This window comes from Camelus ferus, chromosome 6 (assembly GCF_009834535.1).
Source record: "Camelus ferus isolate YT-003-E chromosome 6, BCGSAC_Cfer_1.0, whole genome shotgun sequence".
NCBI lineage: Eukaryota > Metazoa > Chordata > Mammalia > Artiodactyla > Camelidae > Camelus > Camelus ferus.
This window is the reverse complement of record NC_045701.1, coordinates 31,214,284-31,231,264: the sequence shown is the minus strand read 5'-3', so window position 1 is coordinate 31,231,264 and position 16,981 is coordinate 31,214,284. Positions and strand designations below refer to the sequence as shown.

The window sequence follows — 16,981 nt, the reverse complement described above, 5'->3', positions numbered from 1 at the left end:
GTATATATTTTGCAAAGATTTTCTTCTGGTCTGTGGCATTCGTTTCTATTTTTTCTACCAGTGTCTTTTAAAGAGCAAGCAATTTTAATATTATGAAGTTCAGTGTATTGATTTTTCAAAAAATACCCCCACACTTTATTGAGGCACGAGTGCCATACGAAATGCTGTACATATATAATGTATTCAAGCTGATAACTTGAAAGAAAAGTATGCTATGACCCTGAGCAATGCCATAAACATATTGATCACTTCCGAAGTTTTTTCCTGCTCTAATTTAAAATTATTATTTTTGATTTCTGGTGATAAGAACTAACATAACATATACTCTCTTAAAAAATTTAAAGTATACAATACAATGTCGTTAACTGTAGGCACAATGTGTACAGTAGATCTCCAGGGTTTATGAATTTACTCATCTTGCATAACTGAAACTTTCTACCCTTTGACCAATATCTCCTAGATCTTCTAGCAATGGATTTTCTCAATCTGAGTTTATATGGAAATGTCTTTTTTTAACTTCTGAAGGGAACATTCCCCTAGAATCTTCTAAAATGTGTGTATCACTTAGAAGACTGTCACAGGTGCTGAGATGAGGATGGGCACGAGTTTCCTTGCAAGCATTTTAGTTCCTTCTATAATGTAAGCTCTCCTTTTTCATCCTCTTTGCTCCTTTCATTCTTTCCTTCTGGATGGCCTCGCTGTCTTCTCTTTCCTTTTTCCTTTTTTCTCCTTTTCTTTTCTTCTTCTCTTTGGCTTCTGCTCATTCTTGTGCAGTGCACCCTTTACATGGCTGCTGCTGCTTCCCTTCCTCACCAAGGACATATTGCGCAGGTGCAGCCCTGTCTGTCCCAGTGTGCCTCTCTCAGGGCACAGTAGTACACAGCGCTTTCTCTCAGGGTGACCTGGGGCAGGACCAAGCTGCTGGACTTTCTGTCTATTGCGATGCTCAGAGAGGCCATGTTGTTGGTCACGTTGTTTTTCAGACCGTGAATCAGGTACTCGGGACCCTGGTAAGGAATCTGTCGATACCAATATATGTACTCATTTCCACTGATTGTGGCGTGGTCACAGGGCAAGGCCACAGGCTCTTCCTCAGTGCTCTCCACTGAAGTGGGCTGTGTGGTCTTAGCGTCTCCCAGTGTGCCTGGGGAGTTGAGAAATAGTAGATTATCTCTGGAACCACAAATCTGGGTGCACCCAAAAGGCAGGTTCCTAAACACTCCCAGAACTCCCCTCTTCAGCCCTACCCCGTACCTGAATATTTTTCTGTGTTGAATAGGACATGCAAAATATTGCCGGTGGTTATTATTGAGCTAACCAGTGCCACAAGGCCAAATATAAATTGCTGTCTTTCACAACCCTTGAACCCCTAAAACTCCTTATAGCCTGAGAGCTGCGAGGCTCAAGAGATCTTCTGTAGGTAGTGGATGTGATCAGCCTCTCACAATGATGATCATACTGTCTAGAGAAACACATAGACATCTAGAAACACACAGATGCAAATTCTTTCCCACAGCCTGGTGAAGCACAGTGGGAGAAGGGAAAGCAGCAGTCACCCGTCCTTTGTCTTTAGCCACGAAAGTCATTCTCTCTTAGGTCCAGATCACTTACCCAAAGTCAGGAGAAAAGCTATCCGTGGCAGCAGTCTCATAGTTCAAGTCCCAGGTCTCAGAGCTCAGGATCTGTGTCCGGTCCTAGGTTGGGGGAGGTCCTGAGTACCAAAACAGCAGCCACGCACCCAGCCCCACCCCAGGCAGCTTTCAGCGTGGGTGTTCCCCAGCCACGTGTCAGCTAGAGTCAGAGCAGTCTCTGGCTTGGGTCTACTCCCACCCGCAGGATTAAACATTAATCTAAAAAGAGGATAAGAACGTTTAACCAACATCTAATCCCAATTCAGAAGGTTTACACTGAGATTATTTTCAAGGTTCAAACTGAAATAGGCTATATCTGCGTGAGTCTGGTTGAGTACAATCACCCACAAAGAGATTATCCACCCCTCACTTGTGGGACAAGGGACAACCCGCCCCATTGGTGGTCTGATGCTCCACTGAGCTGGTCTGACATGTCTTTTCATCCAGGAAACCTAGGTAACGCCCTGGGCTCTACTGGGAAGAGATCTCTGTCTATTCCCAGCCAGGGCAAATAAGTCTCAGGAGCAGCAATATATAATTCAACTTCAAAACCTAGAAACTTCTTTGTGGTCTAAAAAAAAATTACCATAAACTGAGTTAGAACTCAAATGACAACGTAGAAGAAAATATTTGCAACAAATATGACAAAATCAACTTTATAGTTGTGTAATATCACTGCTCTCAGTCTGATGGGAAACGATAAAATTACAGTCTGGCCTGAAAGCCAAGTCACCTGGTAATCAGGTGTCCTGCATCAGCTCCCGGAATGATGCCCTAAGCGTTTTCCAGGTGGACATGGTTGGATGCTTCTGGTCTTGATACAGGAACTGATGACTGAGTGGTACTTACTCTTATTCCATGGAACCCTTTTTAACACAATTTCTCATCTCCTTGCTCATGCCCAGGAGTGTTATGCAGGCACTGAGGACTAAGGAGTAAAGAAGAAAAGGACGAGATGGGAAAAGAAGATTTGGGAAGGGAAATGCAATGAAGCTATTGCGTAAGAGAGATGGAAATAAACACAAAGGGATTTCTCCAGTTCTTCTCAGAAGTGGGAATTATTACAGAAATGGAATGGAATAAAATAAAAAGGACTCATCCTTCTCTGCTACAGTAAGCTTTTTACTCCACTATAGGAACAAATGTTTGGCCATTTAAAATTAAACTATTAATCACCTCTCTCTTTTTTCCCCTGAGGGGTCAGCTCTTTGCTGTGCACTTGGGAAGGGGCTTAACCATGTGAGATTATGAAGTCCAAGGTGATGAAGGGGATGAAATTAAATTCTTTGCACATCTCAGTGATAACCCTTCACTCGCCCTAAAAAGACGTTCGGTTTGCAGCTGTAACAGCCCCCTCTTGTGACTCTGCCTATGAACTGCTATCCTTTGAACCTGGAATCAAGTCTGTCATCAACCTTTCAAGCCTTGTTTCCGCCTAAGAATAGCTCTCTCACAGATGCTCCCTCCTGCCCTCTAGTGGCAGTGAAGAGCTCCCTACCACAGTACTCTGAATTATTTTCAATCACTTGGGGATTTTAGAACACATTTCTGTGATATTTTTCTCATAGAAATAGTTCTAAATCCCCCTCACTACTTTCCCCAGTGTCTTCCACTTCTCCTGTTGGAAGGCAGTTCCCAAAGCACACATTATTCAACGTGTAGCATAGGATTTGGACAGACTAAGCCCTTAATGCTTACTAATTTTGTTGTGTGACGGAATTATTGCATACTAGGAGAAGTTATATGGAATGGCTTTCAAAAATATTCCAATCAGAAGCTTCTAATTTTCTGGAAAGCAAACTGAACAACAGTATCCAGCAGTGAGGGTAAAGGCAAGAGTCGACCTTCAGGCAAAATTCAAATAAACGGCACAGCAGCTCTCACTCCCCACCCTCCAGGCAAGGGGGAGTCTGCAAATCCAGGACAGGGAAAGCCTGGTTGTGAGACTGTGGCAGTCTGTGGCATGGTGGTCAGGTAGTCCTCGTTAATTCAATAAATATTCAGTGTGCATCTACTGTGTGGCAGATCATAAAGTAAGAATAGTAATTCAAGGCTGGTATAAATACATAAATGAAAGAAATATTGGGATCGCTAAACGAAATATGACAAGTAAGAGTCATTATGTCACTAGTCACATAACACAAAGGTCAGCTCACATTTCCACCGTTTGTCTAGAGTGCATTACTGCAACGTTCAGATGGTATGGACAATCCAGACGCAGTACAGAGAGCAAGAAATTGTGGCCCTTTTGGTTTTGTTTGTTTATTTCTACATAATAGCTTCATTGAGATACATTCATATACAATTCATTCATTTAAATCGTACAATTCGATGGTTTTATATTCTCAGAGTTGTGCAGCCATCACCACAATCAAGTTTCGAACATGTCATGATCTCTAAAAGGAACCCAGACCCACGAGCAGTTACTCATCATTTTTCCCCATGAAACTCCCTCTAAACAAGCACTGATCTATTCTGTCTCTGTCTTAGTCCGCTTGGACTGCTGTGACAACTTACCGCAGCCCTAGTGCCTTATAAACAGCGGAAATGTATTTCACACCCTTCTGGAAGCTGGGAAGTTGAAGAGCAGGACTCTGGCAGTTTTGGTGTCTGGTGAGGGCTCTCTTTCTGGTTCATAGCTGGTACCTTCTTGCTGCCTCCTCGCATAGCAGAAGGGGCAAAGGATCTCTCTGGAGCCTCTTTCCTAAGAGCACTAATTTCAGAGGAGCCATATTGATGTGGTCCACTCAGGTCAGCCTCCCGAGGCAGAGAGCAAGGAGGAGAAAGATGGAGAGTGTATATGAGAGGCAAATGGAACACTTTAGCTGGTGGTCTGTGTCTAGTCGCCCATTCTTTCACTCATACCACAGTTTTAATTTCATAGGCTTAATGTTTAAGGTAGAGAAAGTCCTCCTCCTTGCTTTTTAAATTTCAGAGTGTTTTGAATAGTCGACCCTTTAACAATCATATATTTTAGAACTGCCTTTTCCATTTTCACACACACACACATACAGACACACACAGTTGAGACTGATGGAGATGTCACCGAATCTATTTACCAATGTGAGAGAATTGACATTTCTGCCTGATACATATTGTATTTCATGAGCGTGGTGTGTTCTCCCACTTATTTACAAGTGTTATTTATTTATTTATTTATTTCAACATTTTTTATTGAGTTATAGTCATTTTACAATGCTGTGTCAAATTCCAGTGTAGAGCACAATTTTTCAGTTATACATGAACATACTTATATTCATTGTCACTTTTTTTTTCACTGTGAGCTAGCACAAGATCTTGTATATATTTCCCTGTGCTATACAGTATAATCTTGTTTATCTATTCTACATATGCCTGTCAGTATCTACAAATTTTGAAATCCCATTCTGTCCCTTCCCACCCCCCACCCCCTTGGCAACCACAAGTTTTTTATTCTATGTCTATGAGTCTGTTTCTGTTTTGTATTTATGTTCTTTTATTTTTTTATTTTTTTAGATTCCACATATGTGAAATCTCATATGATATTTTTCTTTCTCTTTCTGGCTTACTTCACTTAGAATGACATTCTCCAGGAATATCCATGTTGCCGCATATGGCGTTATGTTGTCATTTTTAATGGCTGAATAGTATCCCATTGTATAAATATACCACCTCTTCTTTATCCAGTCATCTGTGGATGGACATTTAGGCTGTTTCCATGTCTTAGCTATTGTAAATAGTGATGCTATGAACATTGGGGTGCAGGTGTCTTTTTGAAGTAGGGTTCCTTCTGGATATATGCCCAAGAGCGGGATTCCTGGGTCATATGGTAAGTGTATTTCTAGTCTTTTGAGGAATCTCCATACTGTTTTCCACAGTGGCTGCACCAAACTGCATTCCCACCAGCAGTGTAGGAGGGTTCCCTTTTCTCCACAGCCTCTCCAGCATTTGGCATTTGTGGACTTTTGAATGATGGCCATTCTGACTGGTGTGAGGTGATACCTCATTGTAGTTTTGATTTGCATTTCTCTGATAATTAGTGATATTGAGCATTTTTTCATGTGCCTATTGATCATTTGTATGTCTTCCTTGGAGAATTGCTTGTTCAGGTCTTCTGTCCATTTTTGGATTGGGTTGTTTGATTTTTTCTTAATAGGTCGTATGAGCTGCTTATATATTCTGGAGATCAAGCCTTAGTCAGTTTCGTTTGCAAAAATTTTCTCCCAATCCTTAGGTTGTGTTTTTGTTTTACTTAGGGTTTCCTTTGCTGTGCAGAAGCTTGTAAGTTCCATTAGGTCCCATTTGTTTATTCTTGCTTTTATTTCTATTGCTTGGGTAGACTGTCCTAGGAGAACATTTTTGAGCTGTATGTCAGATAATGTTTTGCCTATATTTTCTTCTAGGAGATTTATTGTATATTGTCTTATGTTTAAGTCTTTGATCCATTTTGAGTTTATTTTTGTACAAGTGTAAGTTATTTATTTATCTTTTATAGTTTTCTGTGCTGAGATATTGTAAATATATTTTTAAAATATATTCCTAAGTACTTTGATTTTTATGTTATTTTAAGAATATTTTTAAGAATTTTGCTCTAATTTCTAGTTGCATATGTATAAAATGTAATTTTAAAAATCTTCTTTCTACGAAAAATACTGTATGAGATCGCTCATGTGCGGAATCTAAAAAAAAAAAAACAAACATAAATACAAAACAGAAACAGACTCATAGACATAGAATACATACTTGTGGTTGCCAGGGGGATGGGGGGTGGGAAGAGACAGACTGGGATTTCAAAATGTAGAATAGATAAACAAGATTGTACTGTGTAGCACAGGGAAATATATGCAGGATCTTGTGGTGGCTCACCGTGAAAGAGAATGTGACAATGAATGTATATATGTTCATGTATAACTGTAAAATTGTGCTCTACACTGGAATTTGACACAACATTGTAAAATGACTATAACTCAATAAAAAAAAGTTTATAAAAAATCTTTCTAAACTGCTTTAGTAATGTAATATATATGTAGATTATTTGGAACTGTTTCTATCACAATCATATTTGTGACTAATATTACTTATATTCTTCAGTATCTAATTATTAAAACATATATTTCTTTTTCTTTGCTTTTTATGCTGGCTAAGACCCAGTACACTGTTTAATCAAAATAATGTTATTTGATTTCCTTGAAAGAAAGCATTTAACATTTGACAATTAAGTTTAGTGTTTGTGTTGTTTTTGAAGTATATACTCTTCACCAGAATGAAGAAATTTTTCTTTTGTTCCTAATTTGCTTAGAATTTATTTATTGAGTAAATGTTTATTACACATGAAGTACTTTTGTGTAACTATCGAGATGATATTTCTATTAATGTGAACTGTTACTTTGATTTATTTAAAATGTTGAATAAACATTACATAAAACCCAACTTGGTTGTGATATATTATGCTTTTATATAAAATGCTAATTCTTTTTGCCAATATTTTGTTTAGAAGGTTTGAATTTATGTTCATTGAATGAGGTTAGACTATAGTTTTTAAAAAATTTCTCTATTAAAGTGTTACTATCAAGAAGTTACATACATATGTATCTTTTGAATTAATTCTTATTTTTTGGTTGGCTTTATTCCTTTGATAACTATGTAAGTTTAAAAAGCTAAAACTCTAAGCATTATTTGAAACAATGAACAGTACATATATGTAAATTTAAAAATATGTGTGCAGTAAAGAAAAAAAAAGAAAGAAATGAGCTATCGAGCCATGGAAGACATAGAAGAAACTTAAAAGTCATATTACTAAATGAAAGAAGCCAGTCTGAAAAGGTTACAAACTGTATGATTCCAACTAAATGACATTCTGGAAAAGGCACAACTACAGAAACAATAAAAAGATCATGGTTTCTAGGGATTTGGAGAGAGGGAAGGAGGGAGGAATGAATAGATGGAGCACACGGGATTTTTAGGGCAATGAAATTGTTTTGTATGATACTATAGTGGTGGCTACGTCATCATGCATTTGTCAAAACCCATAGAATGTACAACAGCAAGAGTAAACCCTAATGTAAACTATGGACTTTGGTTGATAATAATGTGTCCACGTTGGTTTATTGATTGTACCAAATAATGCCACACTGATGAGGGATATTGAGGGTAGGGGATTATATATGTGTAGGTGGGGAGGGATATGTGTGAACTCTGTATTTTCTGCTGTATTCTGCTGTGAACCTGAAACAGTTCTGAAAAAAGTAAAGTCTATTATTAAAAAAATATAGTGTTACTGTCAAGATTATGCTGTCCTTGTGGGGAGGGAACTAGCTCAGTGGTCAGGTCCTGGATTCATTCTAGGATCCCCTTTTCAGTCACTTCTTCTGATCAAAGGCAGGGTCTCTGACTAGCATCCTGTAGTCTTCCGCAGGCTCCTTTTGGTCTGAAGATCTACGAATAAACAAATAAGCAGAAAACAAACAAACAAAGAAAACAAGTAAACTGTCTACTCCACACACTCAATATACAATTATGGAACTGTCACTGGGTTACATCAAACAGGTGCTCTTGGGAAGGAGAAAGAGTAGAGACACACAGTGTTGGTCTGAAGCCAGCCTGTGGTCCCAGGAGACATTGCTCCTGGCCCTCCTTAGGAGACTGATTGTGCTTTATGCGAAGACCTCCATTGCTCACTGCTATTATTATTATTATTATTATTATTATTATTATTATTATTATTATTATTATTACTATTACTATTGAAGTATAGTCAGTTTATAATGTTGTGTCAATTTCTGGTGTACAGCATAATGTTTCAGTCATACATGAACATACATATATTCGTTTCCATATCCTTTTTGATCATAAGTTACTACAAGATATTGAGTATAGTTCCCTGTGCTCCATGGTAGAAATCTGTCATTTATCTACTCACCACTTTTCAGTCTCTGACATAGCTCTCAGGGATATTCTTCTTCCATTAGCTTCTTTGGCCACGTGTTAAGGACTATGCCTTCCTTTGGGGACAAATAGGTTTCTCAGCTCTTCTTTGCCTGAGTTTGTTAAAAGCTGAACAATTTCAGTTGACCATCAAACAATGCAGGGCCTTGGCACCAATGCTCACACAGTCAAAAATCTGCATATAACTTATAGTCAGTCCTCTTTACCCACGGTTCCTCCATATCCAAGGTTTTGAAGCCACAATTCAACCAACCGCAGACCGTGCAGTGAGGTACTATTTTCTACTGAAAAAAAAAATCCATGTATAAGTGAACCCACACATGGATTCAAACCCATGTTGCTCAAGGATTAACTGTATTTTGAATCTCTAATGATGATAGTTTGTTTAGGCCAAGCTGATTTGGTCATCCAGGCCTTTCAAAAAATTTGTGGCCTTGTTATTTATTTGATTCCAGTAAGAGTCACATATTTATATATTTATAAAATTCGTTTTTATAAAATATACACATATAGAATACAAAAATTAAAAAAGTGCATTCCTATATTTGTAAGACCTTTAAAAATCAGCATGATGCTGGAAGAGGAAATGAATGGTTTTTACTGCAGTTTCAGATTTGATAATCTAACAATGAAGGAATTAGAAAACTGCTTCTGTTTTCCTGAAGTAAGTAGTTCATTCCAGACAGCTGTTAAGACCACTTTGGAAAACGCTTTGTGATTTATTTTAACCCAAGATACTAACATCATACCTGGGAATCTCAGAAATCAATGTTCTTTTATACACTGAGTTCAAGTAAGGGAACATTTTTCATAGAAGGAATTTTACACCAGAAGGTCTCAGCTGTGCCACCGCCATGCCTGCCTCCTTCCTGTCTGTGGTTCATGGGATTCTCCGAAGTCTCTGAGCAGGTGGCTGCCTTGGTGGAGCCCAAAGGTTTTTGATTAGCTTCTTCTGTCATTTCTATTACCGTGGTAACGCCAGAGAGCACAGAAGTACTTTCCTGAGTCTGCCAGCTGTGAAGATGAGATGGTGAGGCTGATGGATTGGTTTGCCTTTTGGAAGTTCACAGAGTAGCGATCCCGCTTTGCGCTTGCCTTATTGTCATCCTGATAAATAAGAAAAGCCATCCTTCCACTGGGACCCTGTTTGTACCAGTACAAAGTATACCTCTGTGCTGTGGTTTCATACGTGCAGTGCATGGTCACAGCTTGTCCTTCTTGTGCTGTTTCTGTGGTCTGATTTTGGGTTACTTTCGCAGCCATCCCAGATCCTATGGAAAAATGAGAAGACAGGGTCGTTCCTCTGAAATGTCTCATGGGTCATGAGGGCTAGATTAATTTCAGACACAAAGACAAAGAAAAGGAACGCAAGGTGTTTCATCTCGCCACCTCTCTCCCCCCTGCAGACCCCCGCCAGGCACAACTTGCACAGCCCCATCCCTGAGCTCTAAGAGGAAGCTGAGACCCCACGTGCAGGGCCACACGTACCGAAGCCAAAGGAGGCCACGAATGCCCACAGCAGGCCAGGCAGGAGCATGACAGGAGGTCTTGTCCGGCTGAGATTTCTCTCGTTCTCACTCCAGCGGAGACCGGCCCTTCTCTGAGTGCCGGGAGCAGAGTCCTGGGGCTTTTACACGTTTCTGCCCCCGAAACAGGAAGTAACGTTCGTAAGGAGGGTGTCACAGTCAGTCTATTCAGAGACTGGAACATCCACCCACTGCAAACCACTGTTGTGTTTTGATGTCTTTTCAGGGCAATACCTTTGAAAGATGGCATTGTATTCAGCAAGGTACAGGAATGAGTTTAATTATCTTTTTGCTATTGAGTTCTTGCTTAAAACCATTGTGATCAGAGACTATATTCCAAATGATTGAAATCCTTTGAAATTGATTAAGCTGTGCTTTAAGATCCAGAATAGAGTCAACTTTGATAAATATTCCATGTGCATTTGAAAATAATTTGTGTTTTGTTGTTTTGGGGTAAACTATAAATGTAAATTAGGTAAAGGATAGTAATTGTGTATTGTAAACAGAGAATATTTTCTCTGCGTTTCTACTGTGTTATGTTAATGCCTGCTTCCAGGCTTGTATATTATTTTACTGATTTTTTAAATTAACAAATGCTTCTAGTTTAATTCTTCTGATTAACTCTACTGATTCTTGTTTGATACATTTTGAAGCTATGCTATTCAGTGTATATAAACATAGAATTGTTCTGTATCTTGGTGACTGTGAAGTTAATCATTTGGAGTGTTGCTCTGTATCCTTCATAACACTTCCCATTTTAATGTCTACTTTATTTGATATTAGTATAGCTCCTCAGCTTTCTTTTGGTCAGAGTTTCCTACAGTCTTATTATCCATATGCAAAAGAAAGAAATTGTTTCTCTTGACCTCCCATCACACTAAAGAATTAACCTGAAATGAATCAATGACCTCAATGTACAAACTAAAACTACCAAACTCTTAGAAAAAAACATAGATGTAAATCTTTGTGACCTTGGATTGGAAATCGTTTTTAAACGATGACATCAAAGCACAAGTAACTAAAGAAAAAATTAGGTAAATTAGGCTTTATCAAAATTAAAAGCTTCGAAAAATACTGCTTCAAAAATGCTATCCAGAAAGTAAAAATACAAGGTGCAGAATGGGAGAAACTATTTATAAACCACATGCCTGTTAAGGGGTGAGTATACAGAATACGTAAAGAACACCTATAACCTAACAATAAAAAGACAAATAACCCAAGGAAAAGTTTAATTTTAACAATTTGAATAGGCTGTTGGGGGTAGCAGGGGATACAGGTGAGAGTTAATGCTACTTTCCTATATATACTGTATATATGTTCACTGTATATCCTTTTGTATAATTTTTAATTTTACATGATATATATTTATTACCTATTCAAAAACCCAAGAGTAATTTCTATTAAAAATATTTTCACTGTCAGTCAGCTGATTAGATGGTTGGAACTTCCCCTGCCCAAAGGAAGAGGAGAGGTACTGGAAGTTGAATCAATCACCAATGGCCAATGGTGTAATCAATCTTGACTCTGTAGTGAAGCCTCCCTAAAAACCGAAAAAACTGGGTTCAGAGAGGTTCTCGGTTGGTGAACACATGGAGGTGCTGGGAGAGCAGAACATGGAGAGGGCATAGAAGCTCTGCACCCTCCTATACCCCTTGCCCTATGCATCCCTCCATTTGGCTGTTCCTGAGTTAGATCCTTTTTATAATAAGCCAGTAAGGTAGTGAGTAAAGTGTTTCTCTGGGTTATGTAAGCTGCTCTGTGAAATTAATTGAAATTACAAAGGGGGTCATGGAAATATGTGATCTATAGGTAGTCAGACAGACGTATACGTAACAGCCTGGGCTTGCGCTTGGCATTCTTGAGTTAAAGTGATTTGTTGGAACCTCCAGTTTGTTGTGATTAGAGTCTGAGGTGAAGGAAGGGATGGGAGAGGCAGTTTTGTAGGACTGAGCACTAACCTTTGGGATATGATGTTATCTCCGGGGAGATAATATCAGAGTTGAGATGAATTGAAATGAAGGACACAGCTGGTGTCCAGAGAATTGCTTGGTGGTGTGTTGGATTTGGGTCCAGGAACCCAAAAAGGGACTGTCTTCCCCCCAAAACTGAGTTGAGCAGGTATGAAAACTAGAATCATCAAAAATAATTTCTAAATGCTGTCTCCCATACGTTTCTTCTTCTATGACATGTTTCATGGGGAAATAGTAGACATATGATCATGTCTGAGGAGCATGGCTTTTACTCGAGTGTGTGGTCCCTGCGCCAGCTGTGAGGGAGTTCTTCCTGGAATGAATTTAACCGCTTTCTTTCTAGAGCTTATCTTACACACTTTGACCACCAGCTGCTTAAAAAAAAAGTCTAGGTAAGGTTTGTAAGTCTTCCTTGAGAATATGGGAACAAGCATTTGCCTCTAGTTTTGTTCTGAGCTTTTTGTAAATTCCTCTTTCACATTTGTTTTCTAGCAGGCTCTCTGAGATGACAGAAGTACGCTGCAGAGTCTTCTAGCTCTGACGGTGATGTGATGAGCCTGATGGTTTTTGTTGCTTTCAAGAATTCCACAAAATTTTGACCCTCTGTTGAGCTGGTTTTTGCTTTGTGTGCAGAGTAATGAGAAAGGTCATCTATCCCCTGGAGGACTTTTGTACCAACACAGTCCGTAACCTGCAACCCTGGTGTTTAGCATGTGGTAATTGCTCTCTTTTGGGCTACACTCCACAGTATTACATGCTTCCTGAGGGTAGACACAATACCTATTTCTTTCTGGTACATCTCTTGTATTTGATCTAAGAAACATATTAGGTGTCAAATGAATAAATTATTAGAAGAATCTCAAGTTTGTAACTTCAGCTTCAAGATTATAATTGTTCATTTGTAAAATTGAGATTATGGTTACTCAGCAGCGTTGGTTTGAAAATTATACATATATATATAAAGTTTATATTCATATAATTTTATTCATAACACAACCTTGGCTTTCAGTCCTGAAATTCACCATGATCTCTATTGCCTTGTATGTGCTACTCCTACATGAAAGATCACTTCCCCCACCTCTTCTGTCTTTCAACCTGATTAACTCCTACTAAACCTAAAGGTCTCAGCTCAGGCATCCTAGAATGTAGGCTGGTTCTAACTCACCACTAAGGCTGGGGTCAGGAGGGAGCTGTTTATATGCCTTTATATCACCTTTTGCTTTTCTAAACTGAGTCCTTGTCTCACTTTATCTGATCAGCTATCTTTATAACTAACTAGACTATAAATTCAGTGAGGGAAGATACTATATATTTTCTCATAGCTCTTTTTTTCCCCAGCATGTAACATGTATGTAGAACTCAGCAGGTATTCAATGAATAATTGTTGGTTGATTGACTGAATTAAAATCTGAGAACAATATTAGTCGGAAACTATTATTCTTGCATTACACATGAAGTCCAATATGAGGTAGTAAGAAATTGATCACTTGTTCCAGGATGGCATAGCTCATGTAGAAAGTTCATTGCTTCTCAAATACATCAAATAAGAAAAAGATATAGATTGGTAGCCATGGAAATGAGTGAAATGTGAGTATTGCAGTAGAAAGATCTTGAACAAAAATAATAGGAATAAGATTGTGTGTAGCATTCCCTTTTCTGGTATGACTTTTTGTGTAGCCTTAGGAATGCAGAGAAGGCATTGATACATTCCCAGATTGTAGCCTTCCTTCATACACAGACATGAAATAGGGCAAGTATAATAGCAATCAGAGTAAAAAATGTGCAATATAATTGAACTTTACAACTGGGGTGGAATAATTTATAAATCATGTTAAATATATCTGAGGATAAGAAAAGCTATTTGACTTTTGACTTAAGATATTAGAAATCATTTTATTAAGAACAAGGATGCACAGTAACTAGACTGATTATGCATCCAGTATTTTTATATTTTTGAAATTGAAATGAACTGCATGGTATCCCTAATATGTGGAATCAGTAAAAAGTTAACTCAGAAACAGAGAATGGAAAAGTGGCTGTGAGGGGCTGGGGGGCTGTCGAAATACAGAGAGTTTGGAAAAAAGTCCTTAAAATAAATAATAATAAATTTGAATTTATAATAATATGTTACATTATACAGTATAAATAAATGTATAAATATATAAATACATAAAATACACATATAGCTAAATAATATGCTATGTAATATATAATATACCATGTTATATTATTATTTTTCCCCACCAGCCCTGTTATTGTGGAATATACATATACTGTGTGGATATATAAAAATAAATGTGTGAATATATATACTCATATGTATACACACAATATATGTATAATATATTATGAGATAATATGGTGGGAACCTAAGACTTACTTTAGCTAGTTTGGTACTGCAAGCTACAATGGAAGCAGAGTTTTAAAAGGTGTTTTCATGGTTTAACCCTTGCTGTTGCTCCTCTGTGATTGATGTGAGAGTGCGTTTGACCTCAGCTGGAGGATGAGGCAGATGGAGAAGAGTTGACCCTAGATGAGGCCATCCTGGACTGGCCTGTTGATCTTCAGCCATAACATTGAACTCAGCCAAGCCCAGAAAAATGGATCAGCAGAGACCAGTCTAAATTGCCAATTCACACTTTAATGAGTGAAATAATTTATTATTTTAAGCCTCTGCGTTTTGGAGTTACGCACCATTACTGTAACAATGAGTAACAGATAAACAGGAGCTATGGGTGTGTATTTGAAAAGCCTGTGGTGTGGCTTTGGGAAGGTAAGAATGCACTGCATTACAGTAGAGTAGGTAGGTCTTCCAATGAGCTCTGTGTTGACTCTGCGGCAGATGTCTCTTGGTTCCAGAGATCGGGGATCCCTGAGCCCAACCATAATGGATGCTAACTGACGTAGTCTCCTGTGTAAACATACAGCTTCCTAAATCAGGTACCACTTTTGAGGGACACATAATTTTATTGTCAAGAAGATGTTCCAGGAACATGTTCAGTTTTTTGGTGAAGAATTAGGTGAAGAATTTTACAAATCTCACTCACACACACACACACACTCACACACAGATATGTAGATGCTACACTACACATACATTATGTACACAGGAACCTCTTGCTTTCTCAGGAGAACCACAATATCTCACTCTGTTTCTCTTTTTTTCTTCTGGATGTTGAGATCTTTTTTCTCTTTTCAGTTTGAAATTATTTGTTTAAGGAACTGAGAACGATTCTAGGTATGAAGAAGAAAAATTTTCATGGAAACTCATTTTGATGAATTTCCTTCTTTTCATTTAGATATGAAAGGCATAAAATCTGACAGTAAATGTTGGAGGTGAATGAAATCATGTAGCCATTGATGTAAGGAAATAGGTTTCATGTAGTTTTAACATGTATTTCACACACGAAGAAATCTGAGTGAATAAAAGAGTTGCCAAAGGTCATACAAACTGACAGTGGAAGAAATTAGAACATAAAATGTCAAGCTTTTTTATTATCTAAGACACTCATTTTATTACTATTCATTGTAGGAAGGAAATTCTCATGTAGGTAACTTTGGACTTCTAGATCAGTAAGCTTGATGCTGAAAACTGCTTACATCTTTTGGGGAGTTCTGGATTTGCAGATACTAACTACTATATATCAAATAGATAGACAAGTTTATACTGTATAGCAAAGAGAACTATATTTAATATCTTGTAGTAACTTATAATGAAAAAGAATATGAAAATGAGTATATGTATGTATATGTATGTCTGAACTATTATACCAGAAATTGATGCAGCACTGTAAACTGACTATACCTTCAATTAAAAAAAAAAAGTCTCTTAGGGCATTTTGCTGATCTTAATGGCCAGATACCACTCTTTGACACTTGACATTCATGACAGACAAAGGAAATTAATTGATACCCATTTACATTAATTACACAGCTGAGAAAAAAGAAACTGCTTGTATTTTTGATTAACTGACAACCTACTGGAGACCTCTGATTTAATATTTCCCACATCTTCTAGATTCTTATGGTCCTAGAGTGACCTTGGCCTGGTTCTTTATTCTTAACATTGAACTGCCTCCTAAATGTTTCATGCCATGTGGCCACGTGTGCATCTCAGCTGAGAATCAGGATAGCTACCAATAACAAGATCTTTGCAGCTGACTAGCTTCATGACATGCTTGTGTTTATTATTATGATCCACCCTTTCCTGATGGACAATGTGTCAAATAGTCGAATGTCTTCCTGGGAAAAAGAGTACACAGTAAGTGATTTGCTGAAGCAATGCCTAGAAGCAACTTACACGTGTAGAAACAAGTAAGTGAATGTGATTTACAACATACACATCCTCAAATGAATTTAATGTAAAGGCTCAGTTGCCCAGAAACAATGATTGGGTATTATCTTGTCCATTTTATACAAAAATGAAGCTCATCATTGCTTATACTCAAAGGCACACAAACATTCACTGCACCAGCTTGCAGTAGGACCCAGCTTCCCCATCCCAAATGTATCTTTCCTCCAGAATATAGGGGAAACATGGCATTCTCATTCCAGGAGCTAATAGGAGCAAAACATCACCAGAGATAGGTGCTTTAGCTAAACCAGCAACCTTTCTCTGAAAGTGAAAAAAAGGGGATGGTTAGATGCCTGGACACCCTAAAGCTCAGGGAATGTTCCTCACTCCTTTGTAGGACTTGCCATGTATTGATCTTCCTTGAAGCTCAGCTGCCTCGCCCACTTTAAAGCACATCTTCTCATACTCCCATGTGCAAAGGGAGGCAAGTCTGTGTGCCTGTCAGTCCGAGACCCCAGAGCAGGTTTGGGTACAGGCTGCAGGTGCCTGGAGAGCACTGTGCACTGGCTGTGCAGAGGTACAAGGCTGAGTCTTGGGGCTGGGAGGCCGCGATGTGCAGGAGAGAGATGTCGCACT

General features: G+C 38.4%; 1 protein-coding gene and 1 gene segment (V, D, J or C); both read right to left on the bottom strand.

Annotated features, from left to right (window-relative positions):
- LOC102522090 (T cell receptor delta constant) overlaps positions 1-16,981 on the bottom strand; it is a 258,099-nt gene that overhangs the window by 218,999 nt on the left and 22,119 nt on the right. The gene's annotated exons all lie outside the window — the stretch shown is intronic.
- On the bottom strand, positions 47-1,732 carry LOC116664184. The segment is given in 2 exon segments: positions 47-1,144; positions 1,612-1,732. Coding segments are annotated over 2 exon segments (375 nt in total).